Source organism: Lagenorhynchus albirostris, chromosome 3, assembly GCF_949774975.1.
Source record: "Lagenorhynchus albirostris chromosome 3, mLagAlb1.1, whole genome shotgun sequence".
NCBI classification, from domain to species: domain Eukaryota; kingdom Metazoa; phylum Chordata; class Mammalia; order Artiodactyla; family Delphinidae; genus Lagenorhynchus; species Lagenorhynchus albirostris.
In genome coordinates, this window is record NC_083097.1 from 162,992,131 (window position 1) to 163,019,562 (window position 27,432).

At 41.0% G+C, this 27,432-nt stretch overlaps 1 protein-coding gene across 1 annotated transcript in view; it reads right to left on the reverse strand.

Annotated features, from left to right (window-relative positions):
- The window catches only part of ADGRE3 (adhesion G protein-coupled receptor E3), a 42,281-nt gene extending 25,309 nt beyond the window's left edge, over window positions 1-16,972 (reverse strand). The window contains exons 1-4 of the mRNA XM_060146670.1: window positions 16,948-16,972; window positions 9,369-9,419; window positions 7,991-8,113; window positions 1,472-1,627 (exon numbers count right to left, since the gene is read on the reverse strand). Of these exons, the coding sequence (XP_060002653.1) occupies window positions 1,472-1,627; window positions 7,991-8,113; window positions 9,369-9,419; window positions 16,948-16,972 (355 nt within the window). The remainder of the gene's footprint in view (window positions 1-1,471; window positions 1,628-7,990; window positions 8,114-9,368; window positions 9,420-16,947) is intronic.
- Window positions 16,973-27,432: the final 10,460 nt, after the last annotated feature.

Genomic DNA, 27,432 nt, shown 5'->3' on the forward strand with positions numbered 1-27,432 from the left:
AATAACTGATTATTACTATTATTATTATTATTGCACCAAAAAAGCATGCGTTATGGCTTCCCTGAGACCCATGTTGCAGTGTAGCAAGTGGCTGAGTGTGGACTCTCAATATAGGCTGACCTAAGCCTATCATCTTAAAAATCATCTTATTAGTTGGCAGACCTTGAACAAGTTACTTAAATTTTGGGTGCTTCAGTTTCTTTCTTTCTTTCTTTCTTTCTTTTTTTTTTTTGCGGTACGTGGGCCTCTCACTGTTGTGGCTTCTCCCGTTGCAGAGCACAGACTCTGGACGCACAGGCTCAGCGGTCATGGCTCACGGGCCCAGCCGCTCTGCGGCATATGGGATCTTCCCAGACTGGGGCATGAACCTGTGTCCCCTGCATCGGCAGGCGGACTCTCAACCACTGTGCCACCAGGGAAGCCCGCTTCAGTTTCTTTATCTGTAATAACAGTGCTTACCTCATGTAATAAATGAAATAATGAATGTAAAGCACTTGGTGTTGTACCTGGCACATAGTACAAATGAAATAAATATTATCTATCAGTATTATTGTTTCTCCACAAATCAGTTTCCTAGAATTTAGCTTTAAAGACCCTCTCTCTTATGATTTCAACTGTAGTCAATACCTCATGGATAGTCTGCCAAGTCCCATGTTTCTTATGTATAGATCTTCTCCATCTATATGATTTCTATGACAGTGATCATGCTTATCCAAGGTCACAGATCTGAGGGTAGGCATATGACTCAAATTGGGCCAATTTGTACATTTCCAAGTAATATGCAATTATGTCCAAGAGAGAATCAATTGACCCTTCTTTGGGTGGTTGGATCAATAAAAATGGTAAGATTTAGAGTTGTTGGTGGCCAGATTTCCTGTCTTGTGGACAAGGAGTCAGAAAAGGCAGTTTGCAATGAAAGAGAGGAAAGGAGCAGACCCAGAGTATGAGAGACTGGGGTGCCCTGACAGTGTTTGGTCCCCAGCTTCAGTTCATTCCATAATCCCAGCTGTATTATTGCCGTTGAGTTCCAAGACGTTTCCACGCATCTTTATCATAAACCCATCTTTTCTGCTTAAGTTAGCCTGAGTGGGTTTCTTTACTTTGCAATTCAAAGAATCTTGTCTCAGCCACAACCCTGTCACCTCCAACTCCAACTTGCCTTCTTCTTCTTTTTTTGTTTTTGCCGCACTGCACTGCTTGTGGGATTTAGTTCCCCGACCAGGGATTGAACCCGGGGACATGGTAGTGAAAGGGCCCAGTCCTAACCAGTGGACCACCAGGGAACTCCCTCACTTGGCTTCTTAACCCCATTATTTCTCTAAACTTCCTTCTTTCCTTTTCCCCTCCTCTTTCCATCACCCATTTCCCTCCAGAAAATAAACATGTCCTGGCCCCACCACAAGTATATATTTTCTGGTGTTAGACTCAATTAAAAATTAGAAAGGAGACAAGAAGACAAGAATTTTCTTACTCTGACAAGTGTTCTCATTGGAATTATTGAATTGTGCTTTCCCAGAGAGGGCTTTATATCCAGCCTTACAGTGACAGTAGAAACTTCCTTTGATATTCTGACATTCAGCATTCACACCACAATATATACTAATGGGTGGTGTACATTCATCAATATCTGGAACACAAAGGAGAAATTTGGTTATTCATTTGACAAAGATTTATTGAACATCTAAATATGTGCCAGAAGCTATATCCTTTCCATCAGGGTCTATCCTGGCTTTCCAAAACAACTCAGTTAAGGTAATGGTTGTCTTTGTTCTGTTCTTTCTTCGTTGATTTTGGTTGGGTTCTCCAAGAAGCAGACATTGAGACAAGGATTCAAGTTCAAGTACTTTATTTGGGAGATGGTCCCAGAAAACACTGGAATGGAAATGGTGAAATGAAACAGGGAAGGGAAGGCAGAAAATAAAGGGGGTATTATCCAGGAAATTTCTACTGTGGGCGACTGAGGCTCAATTCCTCTGGGAACCTCTGAGAGGCAGTGTAGAGCATGCACTTCAGGTAAGCCTACCTGAGGGGTGAGGGAGCTGGGGTATTTATCCACAAAATCTTATCATTTATTGGTGGAGGAATGTTCCCAGGGAATGTAAACCCTCCAGTACTTCCATTTGTCCTGTGTGTGGACTGAGTGGTCTTCAGTAGCCAGAGAAAGTCTCAGACTTGGTGTACAAAGGAATGAAAAATGCCAAGGGCATATAGATGGGATACTGACCATGTTTGTATCTCCCCCCTACCCCCAGTTCATATGTTGAAGCCCTAACTCCTAGTGTGGCTGTTTTTGGCGATGGGGCCTCTTAGGAGGTAATTGACGTTAAATGAGATCATAAGAAAGGGGCCCTGATCTGATAGGATTAGCATCCTCATAAGAAGAGACACAGGAGTGCTACTCCAAACCATTGTTTCTGCCCTTATGCCCAGTGAGGAAAGACCATGTGAAGATACAGCAAGAGGGCAGGTCTCACTAGAAACAGAATCTGCCAGAACTTTGATAATGGACTTCTTCCAGCCTCCAAAACTGTTATAAAGTAAATTTCTGTGGTTTAAGCCACCAGCCTGTGGTATTTTGTTATAGGAACCTGAGCAGATTAATACATCTGCTAAACTAACTAATTGAGTTAGAATATTTTTGTTAAATCAATATGTCTCCAGTCCTCAGGGTCACTGTAGCCCCTTTACAATGATGTCAAGTGGGAAGTAAAAATGTGGGATTTCCCTGTCTGTTACAGGAAACAGGGAATTTAGGATTTTCAGAGTGTGACATAGTGTGGCTGATGCTGTTGCTTACTCAATAGCTATTCCTTGTTTGGGAGGCCAAGCATGGCAATCTTGTTCCAGTTTCTCAGGTGCTCTCTTTCTCAGCCTCCCTTTCAGATAGGGTTGTCCTGTGACATACACTTAACCAATGAAAAGTAAGGATGGTCTCCTGAGAAAAACTTTACAAAATGTGAGGTAGAAAGTAGTTACAATTCACTACAAAGGAATGAGACTCAATCTGGTACTGGAATTCCCAACTGCAAACCTGTAAACTTGAAGATGGTTTCTGTGATTACTGGGATATGTATCGATGGATTACTGGGGTAAGAGGATGGAGTTAAAAAATTCTCTACACAGCCAAGATAGAATCTACTGGTTAGAGTAAAAGAAAGGTGAGGTTATACAATAATTGAGAGGGATATTACCCATGTACCCAATGTGAAGAAAACATGCAAAGAAATGCTCCAAGCAAACAACAAGTTAACAAGTATTAAATTAGCAAGTACAGAAACCTCAACTTGGAGGAAGATGAAGGGAAGAGGAAGCAGGGTTTCACAATGAACATTGAAATAAAATTAACATTCATGGGGGGGGATTGGAGGGAAGAGGAGGAAAGGAGAGGAGTAAAATGAGAGTATTTTAAGGATGTCATCTCTTTACTGGGGGAGGGGAAGTAAGGGTAAAATTAAGCATCTTGGTAGGGAAAACAATGCAACCTGGTGGGAAAAATAATTGATGAGTGTTTCAAATATTAGGAAAGAAATATGTGTTTGATTATGAAATTAAGAAAAGAGAAAGTAACCATTAATAGGATGAAAAGTATAGTAAAAATTCTAAATAAGTAAAGGGAAAAATGGAACTAATAGCAACTTGATAAAACAAACACAAATAAGAAAAAGGCTAGTGGGAAGCAGCTGCACAGGGAGATCAACTCGGTGCTTTGTGACCACCTAGAGGGGTGGGATAGGGAGGGTGGGAGGGAGGGAGATGCAAGAGGGAAGAGATATGGGAATGTATGTATATGTGTAGCTGATTCACTTTGTTATAAAGCAGAAACTAACACATAGTTGTAAAGCAATTATAATCCAATAAAGACGTTAAAAAAATCCTATGCAAAAAAAAGAAAAAGGCAAATCATAATAATATAAAATTAATAATAAATGTAAAGTAAGACCGTGGGAGTAACTGTGTCAGTCATTACACTAAATATAAATGGACTAATATACATTAAATATAAATGGAAATCTTCTATTAAAATAGAGACTAGGAAAAAAGAGAAAAAAATAGAGACTAGAATATTGAGTGTGACAGTTTCAAAACTGTCAAATTATTTGACACTCTTTCCATTGAGATGTGGGCACATTGTCTTATCTCTTTGTGTCCAAGTGTGCTCAGGACTGCTTTAGTCAAAAGACTATTGCAGGGGCTTCCCTGGTGGCGCAGTGGTTAAGAATCCGCCTGCCGATGCAGGGCACACGGGTTCGAGCCCTGGTCCGGGAAGATCCCACATGCCGCGGAGCAACTAAGCCCGTACACCACAACTACTGAGCCTGCACTCTAGAGCCCGCGAGCCACAACTACTGAAGCCCGTGTGCCACAACTACTGAAGCCCGCGCGCCTAGAGCCTGTGCTCTGCAACAAGAGAAGCCACCACAATGAGAAGCCTGCACCCCGCAGCAAAGTATAGCCCCTGCTCACTGCAACTAGAGAAAGCCCGCGTGCAGCAGCAAAGACCCAATGCAGCCAAAAATTAAATAAATGAATAAATAAATAAATTTAAAAAAAAAAGACTATTGCAGGGTTTCCCTGGTGGTGCAGTGGTTGGGAGTCCGCCTGCCGATGCAGGGGACACGGGTTCGTGCCCCGGTCTGGGAGGATCCCACATGCCGCGGAGCGGCTAGGCCCGTGAGACATGGACGCTGGGCCTGCGTGTCCTGAGCCTGTGCTCCGCAACAGGAGAGGTCGCAACGGTGAGAGACCCGCGTACCGCAAAAAAAAAAAAAAAGAAGACTATTGCAGAAGTGTTACAATGGGACTTTGAGACAAGGTCATAAAAAACGCGCAATTCTACCTGAGTCTCTTGGAAGCCTCACTCTTTGGAAACTCCATGCTGAGACATTACCTCTCAGAATTCAACCATCAACTGTGAGAAGCTGAAGCTACATGGAGAGATCTAGCATAGGGGCTCCAGCTGACAATCCTAGATGATTCCAGTCTTTGCGTTATCCCATCCCAGGCACAGACATGTGAGGAGAGGTGCTTTCAGATAATTCTAACCCTCAACTGTTTGAGTCACCACCAGCAATTTGAGCCTTTTATCTGAGGCCTAAGATATCAAGGGGCAGAGAAGAGCCATCACTGTTTTGCTTGTCTGAATTCCTGACCCATATGAGCATAATAAAATGGTTGTTTGATGCCAATAAGTTTGGGTTTTATTATGCAGCAGTAGGTAAGTGGAACAATGGGCTAAAAAATGACACCCAACTATATACTGTTTTCAGGAGATTAATAAATTGGAAATAAAGAGGTGCACAAAGAGATACTAGGAGAATTCAAACAGAAATAAAACAATGTATAATATTAATATCAGACTCAGTGGAATTTAAGGTTCAAAGTTCTAAACAAGGTAAAGAGGGAAACTATGTATTGATACTTAACACATTTTATGAAGAAAATTATATTCCATTCACAAATATGTATGCACCAAACAACACAGATAAATACAGAAAGCACAAACAAGTAGAAATGTAAGAAGCAATCAAAATACAATTATACTCGGATATTCAATTCACTTCTCTTGGAACTAGTAGATAAAAAATAAATAAGAGTAGAGAAGAACTGGATATCACAATCAATAAGCACATACAAACAGAGGAAAGATCTAGTGGATAAGAAGTAAAGATATGGGGAAATTAATGAGTAAATAAAATTAATAAATACACATATACAGAAAGTCAGAGAGACAGACAAAGGCACTCATGTGCACACACACACACACACACACACACACACACACACACACACAGAAATAGAGACTGAAAGAGATAGAAGCCTATGCAGAGAGAAAGAAATTTATATTCCTTGAAAATAAAATATATACTTTCTTTCATAAAATCAATCATATGCTTCCACAAAGATATCTCTAATAAAAACTTATAAAGTAGAGATTTTCAGCCATTAGTTTAAAAATTCTAATAAATTTTTTAAAAGTAGAAATGATTCTTTAATTATCTAATAAAATTAGGAATATATAATGCAAAAATGTACAAAAAATCTTAACTTTTGGAAATGAGGAAGCACCCTCCCACATAATTCTTGGAGTAGCAAAACATCAAAAGGAAATTACAAACCATCCACAGATCAATAAGAAGAATACTTCATCCTGTAGAATATATCTAAACCTATACTCAGAGGAAAATTTATAATCTTATATGTCTTTATTTTTAAGAAAGAAAGGTGAAAAAATAAAGCATCTAAGTATTCATTTTAAGAACCCAGAAAAAAGAAATTAAGAAGAGATTAAAGCTGAAATCAATAAAATAGAAAACAAAAAACATAGTAGAAAGGATAAAAAATTCAAAAGACCAATAAGACAGATAAACCCACACAAGTTTGATGGAAAAAAACCTGACGGAAAATAGCAAGAAGGGGAACATACCACAGTTTCAAGGAGGTGATTAAAATAACCATAAGAGAATGCTGTATGCAACTTTATGGTCACAAATTTAAAAATTAGGGAAAATAAGTGATTTCTTATAAATAATAAATATTATTCCAAGAAGAAATAGAAAATTAGAATAAGCCCATTGAATCAGTAGGAACTGGAAAGATAATTCATGGTCTACCATTAGAAAAAGCACAAGGGGAGCATTTCAAGTGAGGAACAAGCCATGATGCTATATTTGCAAAGAAGGAGATGTCTGGGATCTGGCCATGTGATTTTTATAGCCTTCATTCATGTGAGGTTTAAAAAGAGTTGGTAAGTAAGAGAGGAAGGATTTATTTGGAGAGAGGTGATGCTGTCCTGTGAGCCCCTCTACTTCCACCCAAGAGGAGAAGTGTGTGTGGGTGCTTTTCTCTTCAGCTTAATCCAAGAGAGGGATTTTAAGGAATTCATTCAGCTAATTACACTGTCTTTGCATTTTATGGGGACCCAGTTGATTGGTGCCTGTTTCCTCCTGAAAAATCTAAATAGTGAGCCACTTGGGCAGAAAAGAGATCTGCTGCACCTGCTCATCTCAAGTTTCTTGGGCAAAGGGTGAGTGAATATCTCCCAAGAGCTAGATGTGGGTCATGTGTGAGAAGTTTTGGGTGTGGGATTGCTTAGTTTCTTTCAGAGAGGGCCACATGGAGTGGCAAATGGACTTTATCAGGGAGAAGCTAAAGAAGACACAGGATTCCTCCAGGATGAGTAAGGTGTAGGGATGAATTTGCTGTTATCAGGGGAATTTCAGGGGAGTGATTGGGGAATTGTCCTCAAATAACCCACAAAAGCTGTCACGACTGAAAGTGCTATATCTCAGGAACATAGAGACTAAATAGCAACAATAGTATTGTCAAAGAAAAATTTCCCTGCTCCCCTTTCCTCATCTCCCTGCCAGGTTACAACTCTTGCAAGATTGGGTGAAGGAAAGTAGAATGTTGGGTGGGGAAAGAGGAAAGAAACCAATTATACACCTTACTCCCAACTGTAGGCTTCCAACCAGGAGGGATGTTGAAAAGTGGGAAAGGGGAAAAACCTAATATTTACTCAACTCTAGAGTGTTCATTCTTCCATAGGATTGAACATTTAAATTATTGAGTTGAGGCAGCATCTTGCATCTTAGGTGACCACAGACTTTATATTAAAAAAAGTTTCTGCCCAAGCTTTTATTCTTTCTTTGCCATGACTTCAGTACATAATCTATCTCCTTAAAAAATTGTACAAAAAATTACACAATGTTTTATGATTCATGAAGTATAGTTACATTTATTATTACCTATTCAAACCCCTTACTGCTATCATGAGGTCAGCATTATTATCCTTACATTATGGAGGAGAGAATTGAGACCTAACTAAGTTCTGGAAGAGCCCACTTTTCTGACTTCATGGAAGAATTTCTTTCTTGGTGAAGGTTGAGTTGGCAGAGGTTTCAGTATTGCATGTTATTGTTACCCCCTCAAAGCCCTTATCCTGCCTTCTTTCCATATCTACCTCTAGGTGACTTGAAAATTATCCCTTTACCTTTACATGTCTCCAAGGGGAATGTGAAGTATTCCTGCTTGGATTCAGAAATGTATCCATGGTTGCAGGTACAGTGAGTGGCATTGACACAGGAAGAATGTTGGGGACACGAATGACAGGTCCCTGCAAGGAGAAGAGAGGCAGGTCAGATGTCACCAGAGTCAAAATCTCTCCTGTTATCATTTGGTTTTGCCTCTGAGCAAAGGCCTCTCAAGTCTGAGGAAGCTGCACCTTTTTCCTTTTGTGAGACGTCAGTACATTAAAAAGTTAAAAGATACCAAGCTACAGAAAAAAGTGTGATTCTTATGCATGATAAAGGACTGAGGTTGGCATTAAACAAGTTAATTTTAACACAAATATTTCAATGCAATATAACTGTGTTATTCTCAAGATCATTGCAGAATATATAAAAGGGGAATGACTTGGTTAAGACCTGGGACACTGCGTTTGATTCTGGCTCCACCACTTACTACCCGTGTGTCTTTGCACAAGTGTCCTACCCTCTCTGTGCCTCAACTTCCTCATCTGTAAAATGGGTTAATGTGAGGAGTAAGTGAATTAATACATATAAAGTTCTTCAGGCAGTGCCTGGAACATATTAAGTGTCAGCTATGATTACAAAAATTTGAATTCGTAGGGTACCACAGAAGGTATATGGTGATAAGGGTACATGTTATCTTTGTAACACTATGTGTAACTTCATTTAGATGGAGATCACTAAGGATCTTAATTTGAGGCCCCTTGAAAATGAATGGAAATAACAGGGGCTGAGGAAATATCTCAAGCTTAGGTCTAGTGGAGAATTCTGGGAGCTGTCCAGGGTTCACACAGAGTGGAGGCAGGGAACATGATGGGGGGAAAATGTGCAGAGCCTGGCAACTCAGAATGCATCCCTAGCTTTTAGCTAGAAATGTAGAATATCAGGCTCCACCCTAGGCTTGTTGATTCAGAATCTAGTGAGATCGCCAAGGGATTAAAGTTAACCTGGAATGAACTTGCTCATTTTTTGTTGACTTGCTTGTGATCGGAATGAAATGATTTTCATCATGCTCTGTCTCTCCCCACCAGAATGTTTACTTCATGAGAATTGGTGTGTTTTATTCACTGTTCTACCTCTACCTTGGTCATGCTGTGGTTACTAAAAACAAATAAATAGACAAATAACAGTAAAATAAAAAAAAAGATAACTTAAAATATACCCAAATTTGATGAAATGATGACTTAAAAAGAATTACAGGAGGAAACCTGCCCCATTTCTGTTCCCAGAAGTAGCCCCCTTCCTCTGTCTTGTTGGAGGATGTGAGTGGGCCCAGGTGCCTTATTGGTCTACACCCTCCCTGATCTCTGGCTATGGAAAAGTCAGGCTTTAAGTACTCACCTTTGGTTTTCTGAGCCACGACTCCTGACAAGCTTAGCAGAAAGCAGAGTCCTGGAACAGGGAAGCAGAAGGGAGACATGAAACGATTGAGGAAAGATTCTAGGATATTCTCCAAGGGCTGGGTATCAGTTATCTATTGCTGAATAACAACTATCACAAAATGCAGACATTCATTTTATTATCTCTTGTGGTTTCTATGATTTGGGAATCTGGGAAAGGCTCAGCTGAATAGTTCTGGCTTGGAGCTTCCTATACAGTTGCTGTTAGACAGTGATGGGGCTGGAGCATCTGGGAACCGGCTGGACATGGCTTCATGTAGTCTCAGGGCCTAGGGTAGTTTGGGCTTCCTCCCATCATGTCAGCCTTGGTCAGGCAGCTTCAGAGCTCTAAGCATAAGGGTTCTGGCCAACCAGTCTACATCTCCTCTCAAGATCCAGTCCAGGAAGTCATGCAGCTCCATTCCACCGTATTCTCTTGGTTACAAGAAAGTCACATGTCCACCCAGATTCAAGTGGACCGGAACCAGAGTCTTTCTCTTGATGGAGGATAGGCAAAATTCCAGAAACACGTCTTGGAAGGGAAGTATTGTTTCTGCCTTTTTGAAAAATGAAGGCTGCCTCTATGTGAAGGCTACTTCTACTGTGACTGCTAAAGTGCTATTTTCTTCTTCCCCAAACCTTCCCAACATCTGGTGGTATCATCAGCCATGTTCTTGCTTCTGCAAAGACCCGAAGGTGCTGGATAGATGGGTGGCTTTTCTCTTCCTTTCTTAATAAATCTTACACCACTCTGATTGTTAGTTCTCTCCTTACCTTCTTTTCATTCTCTTATAACATAGTAATGTCTAGAATAATTTGCCACTTGCAAGTACAATATACAAAATATTTAACAACTGGTATGTTTCAGGAACCAACCAATCAGAATGGACATTGGAGACCCTCTCTGAGGCAGCAGGTGTTAATCTTTCAGCTGCTGAATTGTGAGGCAGTCGATGGGGTCCCAGGAAAGGGTCTGGGCTGGCAGGAGTGTCCTGGGAGCTGATTCTGGGAAACAATTATTTACACATGGTGTGGAAACATTTCAATATGAACAACCAATGTGGCTCTTCTAGTGTGCACAGGTCCAGTGACTAGTAACCTTATTTGCAACATTGGTTACCTCCTAAGAAAGTGGGTCCTGCAGATGAATGGATAAAAAATGTGGTATATATATATATATATATATATATATATATATATATACACACACACACACACAATGGAATGTTATTCAACCTTAAAAAATAAGGCAGTCTTGCCATTTACAGCAACATAGATGAATCTAGAGGACATTACTCTAAGTGAAATGAAACCAGACACAGAAGGACAAATACTGTATGATTTCTCTTATATGAAAAGGAGTCAAACTCACAGAAGAGAATAGAATGGCAGTTACCAGGGCATTCTTTTTCAATGGGTATACAGTTTTTGCTATATAAGATGAATACGTTCTAGAGGTCTGCTGTAAAACATAGCAAATACGTTTAACAACTTGGTGTTGTATACTTCAAAATATGCTAAAAGGATAGATCTCATGTTAGTCGTTTTACAAAAAAAGAAAGAAGAAAAAGAAAAACATTTCCACAAATAATGAACATTTTGGAAGTGATAGATATACTTAATATCTTGATTGTGGGGATGATATCATGGGTGTATGGTGTATCCTTATGTCCAAACTCATCAAGATGTATGCATTAAATGTGTGCAATTTTTTTGTATGTCAATTACACCTCAATAAAGCCAAAATAAAAAAAGAAAGTGGGTCCTGGTCATGGAAGGTGTCTGTTTACCAAGTTGGATGACAGGTTGGGTGAGGGTGGACTAGTTTGGTGGAGCTGGTAAACTTTGATTCCTGTTGGTAAAGGACTGGGATTGGAGGACTCGAGGCTGAGAGTCTGGTGAAATGGGTGGGGGGGATGTCTTGGCTACCTTGGGGAGGTTCAGAAGATGTGGTGGCTGGTGTCTGTGGAGCAAGACTTGGAGGAGATGGGAATTTTGGGGTTAAAATGCGGCATGCCCTGTGATGAAAACACCCCTCCATCCTGCCTATGAGCACATCAGTGAAATTTCTCTTGAAGAGAGAGACTCATGTCTTGGGGAGAGGATATCCTGGGTGGGGGAAATTGGGCAAAGTTCTAAGGGCAGCCTCCACAATATCCAAGAGGAATTGAGCTCTTACCACATGCCAGGCATTGTTCTAAACATTTTAGGTACATGAACATACTTCAGCTTTCTAACGACTTGAGAAGGTGAATACTAGAAAAATTAATTTTTAGCAAATATCTACTGGCAGATTTTGGTTTTTGGAAGTAATTTTGAGAGCATCTAGTTGCTAAGGAGTTTGGAGATTTCGTTTGCATGCACCGTTTTAAAAAATGCTTTGCGATTCTGAAATAAAAAATAGTATATTGAAAAATTATACTCATGATAGTAATTAAATTACTGTCCCCTGAAATAATGTTTAATAATAAACATATGAACATTCAAAATCCTTATGAAAGAATTATGAACTGGAGGGACAATTTGGGAAGAAAAACTCTAGGGAACAGCATTAAATATTTAATCTTTCCTGCTCTTCAGGTTATACTTCTGACTTTTCCTTTTAATTGCAATTTTTTAAAACAGAGAATTGCAAAATATAGAAATGACCCAGTTTGGAGACATATACAAATGTTTTCTTCTCTCAACCAGAAATTTAGACATAAGGAATAATAACTGGTTTATAAAGAATAAAAATACTTTCCAATATAACTAAAATTGCACCACTGAGACTCTTTTAAAAGCTTAAAAGTCATTCAGTCATCATCCTATAATATTCTTTGTACTGTCTCTAGTGTTATTTTTAGCAGGGAAAAGTTTATGTTTGGCATTTATTAACTTCAAAATTATTTTTTTCTGAGCCACCAAATTATGGCTTCTGTTTGTTTTAATGATATTTTAGTTGAATTTATATTATAAACTAGGAGAGTTTGGGGGAGAATGGATACATGTTTATGAATGGCTGAGTCGCTTTGCTGTGCACCTGAAACTATCACAACATTGTTAATCGGCTATACTCCAATATAAGACAAAAAGTTTAAATGGTAAACAAAACAAAGAAAAACAAAACCAGAAAGCTGACTATGAGTGCTATTTCCATAGTAAATCTATAGTTGGAAATATTGAAATTACACAATGATTTACACATTCTAATCTAAATTATTTTATATTATAAACTAGAAAAACCTGATATATAGCTTTTTAAAAAAATGAGTGATCTTAGTGTGAAGGGGTTACTAAATCAGATCATTAAAATATTCATGAGAAAGAAAACTCAAATGACATAAATTCTTAAGTTTTAAATTCCCATAAAATATCTCAAATATATAGAAAGAGTGACTGCTGTCAGCCAAACACTGCCTTGGACAGAAATGTGAGAACTTTTAAAAATGACTCACACTCAATCAAACAATAAAAGCAATAATATCTGCAGAAAACTATTTGTAAGTATATGTAAAATAATATGATGTATGTTTTGACCTTTATTTTAAAATAAAAACACATGGAATAAAAAAAAAGAAGGTGCTCTAATTTCATTCTTTTACATGTAGCTGTCCAGTTTTCCTAGCACCACTTATTGAAGAGGCTGTCTTTTCTCCATTGTATATTCTTGCCTCCTTTATCAAAGATAAGATGACCATATGTGCGTGGGTTTATCTCTGGGCTTTCTCTCCTGTTCCATTGATCTATATTTCTGTTTTTGTGCCTGTACCATACTCTCTTGATTGCTGTGGCTTTGTAGTATAGTCTGAAGTCAGGGAGCCTGATTCCTCCAGCTCTGTTTTTCTTTCTCAAGATTGCTTTGGCTATTCAGGGTCTTTTTGTGTTTCCATACAAATTGTGAAATTTTTTGTTCTAGTTCTGTGAAAAATGCCAGTGGTAGTTTGATAGGGATTGCACTGAGTCTGTAGATTGCTTTGGGTAGTAGAGTTATTTTCACAATGTTGATTCTTCGAATCCAAGAACATGGTATATCTCTCCATCTCTTTGTATCATCTTTAATTCCTTCCATCAGTGTCTTATAATTTTCTGCATACAGGTCTTTTGTCTCCTTCAGGAGGTTTATTCCTAGGTACTTTATTCTTTTTGTTGCAATGGTAAATGGGAGTGTTTTCTTAATATCACTTTCAGTTTTTTCATCATTACTCCTTAACACCATACTCAAAAATAAACTCAAATTGGATTAAAGACCTAAATGTAAGGCCAGACACTATCAAACTCTTAGAGAAAAGCATAGGCAGAACACTCTATGACATCAATCACAGCAAGATTCTTTTTGACCCACCTCCTAGAGAAATGGAAATAAAAACAAAAATAAATAAATGGGGGCTTCCCTGGTGGCGCAGTTGTTGAGAGTCCGCCTGCTGATGCAGGGGACACGGGTTCACGCCCCAAGTCGGGAGGATCCCACATGCTGCGGAGCGGCTGGGCCTGTGAGCTATGGCCGCTGAGCCTGCGCGTCTGGAGCCTGTGCTCCGCAACGGGAGAGGTCACAACAGTGAGAAGCCCGCGTACCGAAAAAAAAAAAAAACAAAAAAACCCACCAAAACTGAATTTAGTGGCTTAAAATAACAGAAATATATTCCCTTACAATTGCGTAGAAAATTCAATTCTGTCAAAAATCACTCTCATTGGGCTAAAATCAAGGTGTTAGTAGGGCTGATTTGGAAGCTCTAGGGGAGAATCCATCTCCTTGCTTTTTGCAGCTTTTAGAGGCTGCCCACCTTCCTTGGCTCACGGCCCCTTGGTCCATCTTCAAAGCCAGTGGCATAGCAACGTCTCTCCTTTCTGGTCTCTTGCCTCTCTCTGATGAGGACCCTTGTGATTATATTGGACCCACCAGTATAATCCAGGATAATCTGCTCATCTCAAGATCTTTAGCACATCTGCAAAGTCCCTTTGACCATGTGATGGGGTTCAGGACATGCCACCCCAAAATATTCCACTTTGGCATATTCATTATTTTGAGCTGGAGGCAATTGAGAGGCAGAAGATGCAGGACGAGCTTTATGATCTACCCTTTTCTACCTAAAAACTGGCCATAATTTCCCACAAGAAAGGTGCCCTCCCTGTACCAGGATGAGAAGAGCATCTTTACTCCCAGAGACTGTGAATGGACCTTGAAACAGATCTGTACAAATAAACTTACTAAAATAACCCTATCTTCCAATACTTTCCCCTCCTCTGTATCTCCTAGTCACTTCCTCACAATTTATTGCATCTAGCCCCAATCCCTTTGTCTGTCTTGTTTCCTCACACATTTATCATTTCTTTGTCTAAAAGGTACAAAACTTTGTGCTCCGGTCACTTCTTTGGGTCTTTATTTTCTTGTGAAGGCTCCCATGCACATGTTCAAATTTAATTAAATGTTTATGCTTCTCTCCTATTAATCTATCTTATGTCAATTTAATTCTTATTCCCAGCTAGAGACCATAAGAGGGTAGAGGAGAATTTTTACCTCCCCTGTATATGTGAGGTAACATATCCACACGTTTCAGGGGATGTTGACATCTTTGGTGGGGGCTGTTACTCCTCCTCCCAGGCTCTTATTCTAAGTTGCCAGGTCTGTCCCGTGATCAATTACTTATGCAACTGCTTTCATGGAGCATTTTGAATATTTCCGGTGGTCCAATGAATATATTCTCAGCTGGGATGTGAACCGCTTAATGGCAGGATCCTGGAATATTTCTTAATACATTTAAATTTCCCTTTTTCCTACTTTGTATGATGATTAATTTGCAGCAGCTACACTAACATTACAGCTGCCCCAATGACGACTATAGCTTGCAGAGGCAGCTAGTAAAACATATGGCTGAAAAGTACTTCCTGGTTCCTAAAACTCAGGCAGTCTGGGTACCATCACATTTCCTCAAGGCTAGTCTTCAAGGTGTCCTTCCAGCCCAGCCAGCAATCCTGTGCTCAATAATACGGGCATGAGTCTTAAGTTAGAGCTCTCGAAGAGTCATTGGCATGCCAGAATCCCAGAGTTCTAAGAGGCTTTAGAAATCATCAGCTGACTCTTTTAGTTAATGAGAAAAGAGGTCCCCAGGGGTCAAGTACCTCAGATACCAGTTGTGCAAATTGGAGCAGGTTGCTTAACTACTCTAAGTTTCCATATATGAAACAGGGTGATAGCATTGCATGCCTCCTGGGGTTGGAGTGATGACATAAATGAGGGAATTGTGTAAAGCACAATGTCTGGCTGAAATCACTCCATAAATGCTAGCTGCCTCTATTATCATTTTATTTGCACTAGAATTCTATTTTTAAATTCTTCACCTGATACTCATTCTACTACATTGTCTGTTCCATCTAGTGATGTGGTCAGAGAGGTCATGGATAACTGAAATTCACAAATAATCCATCTCAGAAGTTTCCAGGACTCTGCCTGCAGTTGCCCCAAAGCAGGAAACATCTTTTTTGAGCTTCTCTCATTAAAAGAGTTTTTTAGCTTTACTGAGGCATAATTGATATATAAAAAATTGCACGCTCTCTCACTTAAATTTGACTCCACAGATATATACTGGATACCTCTTCTATGTAAGATGTTGCAGAACGGGCTGCAAAAGTGAGGGGACCTTTGCCTTCAAGTAGCTTATATTATTTTGATAGACTTTATGATCTATTACCTGCCTCTGCAACTAAATAAGTGTGAGGTTTTGAGCACCATTTCTGTGATGCCATTTTACATCTGTAATGTGGAGGTACTGTGCGATAATGAATATAGAACATCTTAGCCTGATACCAGGTGCTCAACATATGTTAGCTTTGGTTGATATTGTAGCTATTGATATTGTTATTTGATCTGGAGCCAGAGAATGGGAGGGATTTCAGAGTTGGAGAGCTACCTGCACAGATGTGTTGTTGAAGCCATGGGATCTTAAGATTCCTCTAGGGAGACAGAGTAGAAAAAGAGAAGGAAAAAACCCAAAGGCATATTAACAAAGATCTGAAGCCAGGAGGCTTGGATTCAAATCCTGGTTCTGCCATTTACAATCTGTGTGACCTTGGATGAGTAACATAACCTCTCTGTGCTCCGGTTTTCTCATCTATAGGATGGAAATAATATTAGTACCCACCTTATGAGCCCATTATGAGAATTAAATGGATTAATATGCAAGGTGCATAGTGAGTGTTTGAAAATTTTGGTTATTATTATTAGTATTCAGGAAAAGGCAAAAGGAGGAGAAAGAAAGAATAGCAAGAGAGGCAGAGGAAAATCAGGGCAGTGCTAGGTCACAGAAGTTATCAAGGAGGAGAGAATATCAGTTAGAAAACAAGACCTGTGAAGAGGGAGATGAACAGCTCATTGGATTTGACCGTAAGGACAATTTTAGGGATATTTGAGAGTGTAGTTTGAAGAGGGTGGTGAGGAAGGAAACCATAACCCAAGGGTGAAAGGAGAGTGTTCAAAGCAGAGCAGAAGAAAGAGGAGAAGGGAAAGACAGCTAATTGTTGAACCAAGTAGCCCCTGATATGGGGTAGGTTAAGGTTACACATACCTGGAAGAAGCGATGACCCTTGCATTCCTGTGTGCAGGTAACACTTGCCAGTCAGCACTCAAAGCTCCCTACTGTGCTCCCTCTCAACCACTTTTCCTATCTCAAGGAAATCTCATGAGACCTGACATGGTCAGCTGACATAGGAAACCACTAACAGAAAAGTGAACTTCTTCCATCTTTCACCATCAGACCCATGGTTCTGCTTTTCATTTTCGTTACCTTTTCTTCACTTGTTTTCAGATGTTTCCTTGGTAGTAGATTTTTCTAGCTATTGTTGATCACCTTTGGGATTACAGAATCAATTGACCCTAGAAAAGGAATGCCCTTTAATTACAGAGCATTGTCTGAGGAGCAGGAAGTGACTGCGGGATCAAAATAAACTTTAAATAACCCTGTGGTTTGGAGGTGGCTAAGCCAGAATTTACAGTATCTCTATCGTTATCTAAAGTTTCTGAAAGTGTCATTTTTTACAAATCTGTGATCCCCCTTCCCCCTCAAAATATGGCACTCACCAGATCTGACTGGAGTCTCAAAGTCTGGTAGAAGATGATGTATTATTTGGTCATTTGGAGCTATCTAGACCAATTGCAGGATTTGGGAGTCATTGCCTCTCTCAACAAATATTTATTAAGACAAATCTTATTGAGTGACAAGATCTGTGCTACTTTCTAGGGATATAGCAGTGAACAAAATTAACACAATATTTTCTATATAGAACTACAGAGAAAGGGAACATTGGAGGAAAAGCAGGCTTTGGGGGAGAGATAAAATTAAGTTTGGGGTAAGTTGATTTTGAGGCATTGTGATTTCAATATACATTGTATATGTAATCTAGATCACAAAAAAGAGGTCTTTTCCCTCCCACCCCCAGCCAATAGATGGTAGTTATAGCCATGATAATGGATTAAATCATTTAGAGATAGATTATAGAGTGAGAATAGAGTTCTGAGTAAGTAATTTAAAATCAGGGAGTGGAGGGATTTCCCTGGTGGCACAGTGGTTAAGAATCCACCTGTCAGTGTAGGGGACATGGGTTTGAGCCCTGGTCCAGGAAGATCCCACATGCTGTGGAGCAACTAAGCTCATGCGCCACAACTACTGAGCCCGCGCACCAGAACTACTGAAGCCCGCGCACCTAGGGCCAGTGCTCCGCAACAAGAGAAGCCACTGCAATGAGAAGCCCGCTCACCGCAACTAGAGAAATCCCACGTGCAGCAATGAAGACCCAACCCAGCCATAAATAAATAAATACATTTATATAAAAAATAAATAAAATCAGGGAGTGGAGGAGCAGCTAATAGACGAGAGAGGGCAAGAGTGGTCAGACAGATGTGGGGGAAATGAGTAGAGTATGGTGTCATGGAAGACCAAGGAAAGAGACCAAAATGAATTAAGACTGAAGAATATTCACAGGACAGAGCAGTAAGGAGGTTGTTCTATTCTAAGAGTAGTTCCAGTGGTGAGGATGATGGTGGTAATGAAGATGGTGGAGGTGGTGGTGATGGTGCTGGTGAAGATAGCAGAGGTGGTGGTGGAGATGACGGTGGCAGTGGGGACAATTGTACTGGTGGTTCTGGTGGTGATAAAGGTGGTGGTTATGGTGATGGTGATGGTGGTGAAAACAGTGAAGGTGGTGGCAGAGATCATGGGAGTGGAGGTGATGGTGGTGGTGATAATAGTGGGGAAGGTGGTGATGGTGATGGTGATGATGATGGAAACCAGAATGAAATAGATTGAGGATAAAATGGGAGGTGAAGAAGTGGAGGCACCAAGTATAGTCAACTCCAGAGAGAGGTGGAGAGTAGTGTGTGAATGAGAGAAGATGAACAAGGACCTCCTTGGGTGGTTGGAGCATGGTGGAATTAGCCAGTTATTGGGATGGACATGGTCATGAGTCCTACATAGTAAGACTGTTGGGCTCTCAACATCCCACTGGCCCAGCAGCCATGTACTGGGTCTTCCTGTTGTTTCTTCCTAGTGGTCCTCTGGGGAGGGGGGAGGGGGGAGGGGGTGAGAGTTGGAGGCAAGAGTTGATCAAGAAAGACAGGCAGTGCCCCCTAGTGGTCAGGCCAATGCTATTGCAGAGTCCTGGCTCTAGAGCCAGACTGCCTACTTTCAAGTCTTGGCTTGGGCACTTATTAGCCGTGTGACTTTGGGGAAATTATTCAACTTTTCTGTCCCTAAGGCATCTCTGATATGGGATAACTTCAACAGTCTCCTAAACGGTTGTCTTTACATCCCATGCTCTACCTTTCATCCAGGAAAGCTTTCTGAAACAAGAATCTGAGCCCAGCACACACCTGCCTCACAGCCCCACAGATACTTTGCAGGCTAAATGTGCTTCATAGGCACATAAATCATATTCACTCTGGCCCCAGTCCACCTCACCAGCCTCATCTCCCACCCCTCTCCCTCCGGCTCCTCATCTGCCCTGAGTACTTGCTCAGGCATTGTCCAGCCTCCGTGTGGTCCCCTCCACCAGGAATTTCCCTTTTTCCTCCACTGCTCTGCCCCTGGCCAAGTCCTCCATGTGTGCATTCTTTTGTATGTCCTTCCTTGACCCCCAAGGTAGATCCCCCAGAGCCCTACTCTGCCCCTTTCCCTACCCCAAGGTAGAGTTAACATCTCCCCTCTCTATGCATTCCGTATGTAACCAAACCTAAGGCATCATTAATTTTAAGGTACGCCCGTATTTTAGGTACCACCAAACCTAACAAGCTATGACACAATGCCTTCTTATTTAGAATTTTTATGTTATCCTTATTGAACAAGTTGTTGTAGATTTATTTGGAAAAAACTTTTACAACATATCACTCTTTCTTATATATGAAAAGGAAAACAGAAGTGGAAAATAAGTTAGTTAAGATATTTTGGAAACTTCTTTACATTCAGAATGTTCAAAATTGCTTTCAACACAGAGCTATCAAAGTCTATGTTTCAATGTCCATGTTTCTCTACATCGCTAGTTCTCAAGGTATGGTCTCTGGACCAGCAACATCAGCATCATCTGGGAACTTAGAAATTCAGATTCTCAGGCTCTGCCCCAGATTTGATGAACCAGAAGGTCTGGGGTGGGGCCCAGCAAGTTGCGTTTAACAGGTTCTCCAGGTGATTCTGATGCATGCTCAAGTCTGAGAACCCAGATCTACACAGTATTGTTCTCTGGTCTACCAACAGTATGATGATGAAGTATTTATTAAAGGAACCCCAAAGAGAACCAGAAGCCATTGCTGGCTCTCTACCACCCTTACATTCCTCAGTAGAACACACAAGTACAAACCAAATATCCCTAGCTTTTTACCTGTGATAAGATGAGATTATAATAGCTTTTTTTAAAAAAAATAATTATTTTTGGCTGCATTGGGTCTTCGTTGCCGCACGTGGGCTTTCTCTAGTTGCGGTGAGCAGAGGCTACTCTTCGTTGTGGTGCCCGGGCTTCCTAATGTGGTGGCTTCTCTTGTTGTGGAGCACGGGCTCTAGATGCATGGGCTTCAGTAGTTGTGGTGTGTGGGCTCAGTAGTTGTGGCTCACGGGCTCTAGAGAGCAGGCTCAGTAGTTGTGGCACACGAGCTTAGTTGCTCCATGGCATGTGGGATCTTCCTGAACCAGGGCTCAAACCCATGTCCCCTGCATTGGAAGGCGGATTCTTAACCACTGCGCCACCAAGGAAGCCCCTATAATAGCTTTTTATAACCAAGTTATTACAGCATAAAACTCCAGGGACTTTCTTGCTGAAAACCAGACCCTCTAAAATTGTCTCAGTATTTTTTTTAGCATTTCCTGCAGGTCCACCTTACAGATGCCTTTTCTATCCATCCATCCAGCCATCCATTCATCCATCCATCCATCCACCCACCCACCCACTTACCTTTCCATCCATCCACTCACCCACCTATCTTTCTGTCCATCCCCAATCCATCCATCCATCCATCCATGCCAGACCTTTCACCTTACTGCCAGGTAGCTGTCTTTGCTACTTTTGACCTCCATGAGGTCACTGTCTTGTGCTGGTTCCTAGCCCTGACATTCATGCCCTAGACTCAGAAACTCTTTCTGCTTCCTCCTGGCTCATCTCAACCAGGTTGTGATGTTTAACAAGACTTTACTGAGGTCAGAGGTAATGTCATCCTGTTAAATCCATGTCGGATCCTGATCCTCCTCTGCTGAGAGTCCATGTGACTCCCACCTCACTCAGAGTAAAAGTCAAATTCCTCACTGTGGCCTGTAGGGCCCTGCATGATCTGCCCCTGTCACATCCTTGCCCTCACCTCCTCCCAGACTCTCCCTCACTTTTTCTGCTTTGACCACACTGGCTCTTTGTCTTTCCTTGAAGATGACAGGCACTCTCCTGCCTCTGGGCCTTTGCCTTTGCTGTTCCCTGTATCTAAATGCTTTTCCTCAGATACCTTCAGGTAACCATATGGCTCACTTCCTCATTTCAAGTTATTGGTTAAGTGTCCCCTTGTCAGTGAGGCCTTCCCTGACTGCCCTGTCTAAAATCACACACACACACACGCACACGCACACACACACACACACACACACCCCCTATCCCCATTGCCCAATTATTTTTATTCATTGTACCCACCACCTTCTAATATACAAAACAGTTTGCTTATTTACTTTATTTATTTTGTTTATTGTCTCTCTCCACTACTGCAGTGCCAGATCCGTAGGGCAAGGATTTTTGTTTATTCATTGTTGTAACCCTTAGAGTAGTTATCGGCTGCTTCAAGTCACTGACTAGCTCCTGAGAGGTCTCCTGATGGTGGGGGCCAGGAGCTCTCAGCAATGGGAATCTCTGGGCATCTACATATCTGAGTCCAGGCTCAATCTCCAGCCTCACCCCAGAGGGCACTGCTCCATTCTTGGTCCAAGGGATAAAATAGTGAACAGACAAAAATCCCCATTCTCAGGGAGTCTTGTTTTTGCACACGCTGTTCCCTCTACCTGAAATTTCCTTTCTCTCTCTAACTCTAGCTCCCCTTCCAACTCCCAGACCCAGAAGAGATATTTCCTCCCAGGAAACCTTCACAATAGCTCCAAAAGTAACTTCTACTAATTGATAGACATTCCTTTATGATGTGGTTATCTTAGGCCAGTCTCCTTTTAGCAGATCTTGAGGTAGGAATTAAGATGCACATGCTTTGTTGGGGAATGCACATGCTTTTGTAAGGGTTTGGATGTACTTGATTTGTCTGAGAGGCAGGGTTGTGATCACATGGTTTGTTGGGTTAGTAAGGGTTGGGATGACATAATTTGTTGGAGGAGTAAGTGTTGGCATGCAAATGATTTTTTTGGAGGGTAACAGTTAGACTGCACATGATATGTTGGGGGGAACGGTTAGCATGCAAATAATTTGTTGGGGGTAATTGTTGGGATGTACATGGTTTATTGGGGGCAGGGGGAGAAGGGGTTGGAATGCACATGATTATTTTAGGGAGGATATGGGTTGTCCCAGCTAATTCCAGGGGGGGAAGCTCTGGAGTGGGTACCATGGAGATGATCCATCTTGAGGCAACGCCTTTCATCCCCCTGTTTTAGTCAGTCGTTGGTTATGGGCTGCCTCTAGGGGGTAGGGTGTTTACATAACTTGACAGGCAAAGTGATGAATGGGATCTGGACAGAGCACCAGGAGTGTTCACTACAGTGCTCAAAACTTTGTCTGGTTATGTTTATCCACTGCCTCCAAAGTTGCTATACAGAATACGAATGTCACTTCCTCTTCATTTTTTTTTTTTTTTTTTTTTTTTGCGGTACGCGGGCCTGTCACTGTTGTGGCCTCTCCCGTTGCGGAGCACAGGCTCCGGACGCGCAGGCTCAGCGGCCATGGCTCACGGGCCCAGCCGCTCCGCGGCATGTGGGATCTTCCCGGACCGGGGCACGAACCCGCGTCCCCTGCATTGGCAGGCGGACTCCCAACCACTGCGCCACCAGGGAAGCCCTCCTCTTCATTTTAAAGTGTTCAAAATAATGATTTCCCAGAGACCATGTTGCATCATCACATGATAAAGCCAGGGGTGAGCAGCTCACACGTAATTCTTAATTCTTTACAGTCTCAAGGATTATGATGTCACTCAGGCTTAATTCATGTTAAGTGTTGGTGTAGAGGATGATGTTAGTACCTCCCCTGGCCCCATTTCCTTAGAAACCAATACTCCTTAGAACCAGTTCCATGAAAATATATTTTATTATTATTTTTTTAACATCTTTATTGGGGTATAATTGCTTTACAATGGTGTGTTAGTTTCTGCTTTATAACAAAGTGAATCAGTTATACATATACATATGTTCCCATATGTCTTCCCTCTTGCGTCTCCCTCCCTCCCACCCTCCCTATCCCACCCCTCCAGGCTGTCACAAAGCACCAAGCCAATATCCCTGTGTCATGCGGCTGCTTCCCACTAGCTATCTACCTTACTACGTTTGTTAATGTGTATATGTCCATGACTCTCTCTCGCCCTGTCACAGCTCACCCTTCTCCCTCCCCATATCCTCAAGTCCGTTCTCCAGTAGGTCTGTGTCTTTATCCCTGTCTTACCCCTAGGTTCTTCATGACATTTTTTTCCCCTTAAATTCCATATATATGTGTTAGCATATGGTCTTTGTTTTTCTCTTTCTGACTTACTTCACTCTGTATGACAGACTTTAGGTCTATCCACCTCATTACAAATAGTTCAATTTCGTTTCTTTTTATGGCTGAGTAATATTCCATTGTATATATGTGCCACATTTTCTTTACCCATTCATCCGATGATGGGCACTTAGGTTGTTTCCATCTCTGGGCTATTGTAAATAGAGCTGCAATGAACATTGTGGTACATGACTCTTTTTGAATTATGGTTTTCTCAGGGTATATGCCCAGTAGTGGGATTGCTGGGTCATATGGTAGTTCTATTTGTAGTTTTTTTTTTAACATCTTTATTGGAGTATAATTGCTTTACAATGGTATGTTAGTTTCAGCTTCACAACAAAATGAATCAGTTATATATATACATATTTTCCCATATCTCTTCCCGCTTGCGTCTCCCTCCCTCCCACCCTCCCTATCCCACCCCTCCAGGCGGTCACAAAGCACCGAGCTGATCTCCCTGTGCTATGCGGCTGCTTCCCACTAGCTAACTACCTTACATTTGGTAGTGTATATATGTCCATGCCTCTTTATAGCTTTGTCACCGTTTACCCTTCCCCCTCCCCATAGCCTCAAGTCCATTCTCTAGTAAGTCTGTGTCTTTATTCCTGTTTCACCCCTAGGTTTTTCATGACTTTTTTTTTTAATTCCATATATATGTGTTAGCATACGGTATTTGTCTCTCTCTTTCTGACTTACTTCACTCTGTATGACAGACTCTAGGTCTATCCACCTCATTACAAATAGCTCAATTTCGTCTCTTTTTATGGCTGAGTAATATTCCATTGTATATATGTGTCACATCTTCTTTATCCATTCATCCGATGATGGACACTTAGGTTGTTTCCATCTCTGGGCTATTGTAAATAGAGCTGCAATGAACATTGTGGTACATGACTCTTTTTGAATTATGGTTTTCTCAGGGTATATGCCCAGTAGTGGGATTGCTGGGTCATATGGTAGTTCTATTTGTAGTTTTTTAAGGAACCTCCATACTGTTCTCCATAGTGGCTGAACCAATTCACATTCCCACCAGCAGTGCAAGAGTGTTCCCTTTTCTGCACACCCTCTCCAGCATTTATTGTTTCTAGATTTTTTGATGATGGCCATTCTGACTGGTGTGAGATGATATCTCATTGTAGTTTTGATTTGCATTTCTCTAATGATTAGTGATGTTGAGCATTCTTTCATGTGTTTGTTGGCAGTCTGTATATCTTCTTTGGAGAAATGTCTATTTAGGTCTTCTGCCCATTTTTGTATTGGGTTGTTTGTTTTTTTGATATTGAGCTGCATGAACTGCTTGTAAATTTTGGAGATTAATCCTTTGTCAGTTGCTTCATTTGCAAATATTTTCTCCCATTCTGAGGGTTGTCTTTTGGTCTTGTTTATGGTTTCCTTTGCTGTGCAAAAGCTTTGGAGTTTCATTAAGTCCCATTTGTTTATTTTTGTTTTTATTTCCATTTCTGTAGGAGGTGGGTCAGAAAGGATCTTGCTGTGATTTTTGTCATAGAGTGTTCTGCCTATGTTTTCCTCTAAGAGTTTAATAGTTTCTGGCCTTACATTTAGGTCTTTAATCCATTTTACTGTAAACATTTAAATATACATTTATGCTTGGAAAACAATGAACACTGTACTTGGATCATGGCAGGGTGCAAATAAGATCCCTTGTTATTAATATCATTTTATTGATTATGATGAGGATGATGGTTGAATCCTATTTGAACTTAGAGTACTTAGTCCTTACACCATACTGCCACCTTCCGGGGAAACTACGGAATAAGAATTCAAAGCAGCTTCAAGTGCTGGGTTTATGAAACAGGTCGAAATCTTTGGGATGTGAGGAACTGAAGCAAATCCTACAGAAATATTAACTAGTGCCTTTTTATATCACCTTAAATCTATTAGTATGTTCTTATTGCATTTGAAAATTCAGGTCCAAAGATATTCATTAAGTTAATAAGCTAAATTTTGTAACAAGTGCATAAAAATGGGAGGTAGGAACTTTATTCATCCCTCCACCTACCCACCCATCATCCACCCATCCACCCACCCATTCATCCATTCATCATCCACCATCCATTCACCCATCGTCTACTCATTTATCCAACAAATGTTTAAGATATACCTTCTCTGTGCTCAGTGATTTTATGTCAGGGTTATTAATTTTACTCAATCTCAATTTTCTCATATTCAAGTGGGGTTAATCATGCCAATCCATTTACTCTTTAGGGGAAAGAAATACATTCATGGCACTAACAAAATTTGATTTTCTTTCTTTTATTTGTTAAAAAATGCATTGTTCATGCAAATAGTTCTAGGCAATAAAATCAGATAGTTGGTGCAGAGCAAGTTTGGGAATAGAGAAATGCTAGGGGATTAAAATAAAGATGTTGCTATGTAGTTAACTCATAACACTGACATATTTTGAGTAGCTATTGTAAATTATATATACCACTTCAAATTTAATGACTTCACCACATTGCATTGTGTGGAATTATTTATTCAATTCCCTACTGATAGACCAGACACTTAGGCTGCTTCCATTTTCACCCTATAACAAATAATACTGCAGTGAACATCCTTATGTGTTTTATCACTGAGATCTTGCGCAAATATTTCTACAGAGTAACTTGTTGGAACTGAGTCAAAGGGTAAAGACCTTTGAGATCCTGACTTATTCTGTCTAAATGGTGCTTTAAAAAGATTTATGATTTATATTCCCTCCTGCTTTGATTGTCTCCTCTTCACCTCTTGGATGAGGAAGGGATTCTTGCTCAACTGTTAATGGGGATAGTGGAACACATGACATCTGATACTGGACAGACAGCACTTTATTAGTCACATATACTCATAGCCCTGGGGGGTGGGAGGATGCCATGTGTCACATAGGATTCCATGTGGCTATACTCAACAACAGAGTGAATAGCCAGGCGTTGTCAGAGGCAGGCTTTGTAGTGATAAGAGGATGAAGTGGCCTCTCGTTCCCATGGGTGGATATGACTGGCTTGTTTGAATAATTCTGCAGGCTGGCAGGGCACTGAAGCCCGCTATTCGGGGATCAGCAGGAACTGCGCCTGGTCCCCATGATAAGGAGGATTGTTTGCTAGGGGATCATTTCTGTGGGAGCAGAGCGAGGAGGTGAACTTACAGTAGGCCATTCAAGACCATCCCAGTTTTCCCCAGATGTCAAGGCAGCACATAATAGTGGACCTTAATTTTAGGCCTTACACCACACCTCCCAAACAATAAGGTCAAGTCTAAGGAATAAAACAATGAATAATGTGAAAGCTCACCTCCCAGGCACAACCAGGATTAATAGTTGCGACCAGCCTTCCGTCTATCCCTGTCTGCATATCTGCAGAGAGAAGGATGGCAGACCAGGTCAACTGTAGGGAATATTTGTCATTCTTTTTTGACTGCCCAGATCATTTCAACACCTCCTATGCTTCTCACTCTAGAAGTCAGATCCCGCCCTTCCTTGCCTCCCTTGTAACACAGGGCTAGGCTCCACAAAGCAGATCCAGCATCACTTGAATCCTAAGCTAGCAATGCAGAAGGCAAGAATTTCAGGGGACCCATGCTGGGAGGGTAGTGAAATGGAGAGGACCCTATGGTCCTTCCCTGCCATGACCTCTGCCTGCCTTTTGTCTGCGGAAAATCTTTAGCCAAAGAATAAGTTTAATCAGAGAAGTGAGAAAATGCAGAAACAAAGGAAAACAGTCAAAGGAGACCAAATAATAGTAGTCATTAAGCATAGTCAAGGACCTTTAGTTCCTTCTCAAGGACTATAGATAATATTCTGAGCCAGATCCTCTGAGCTGTCTTAGACATACTGAAACCCTCACCAGGTGGAA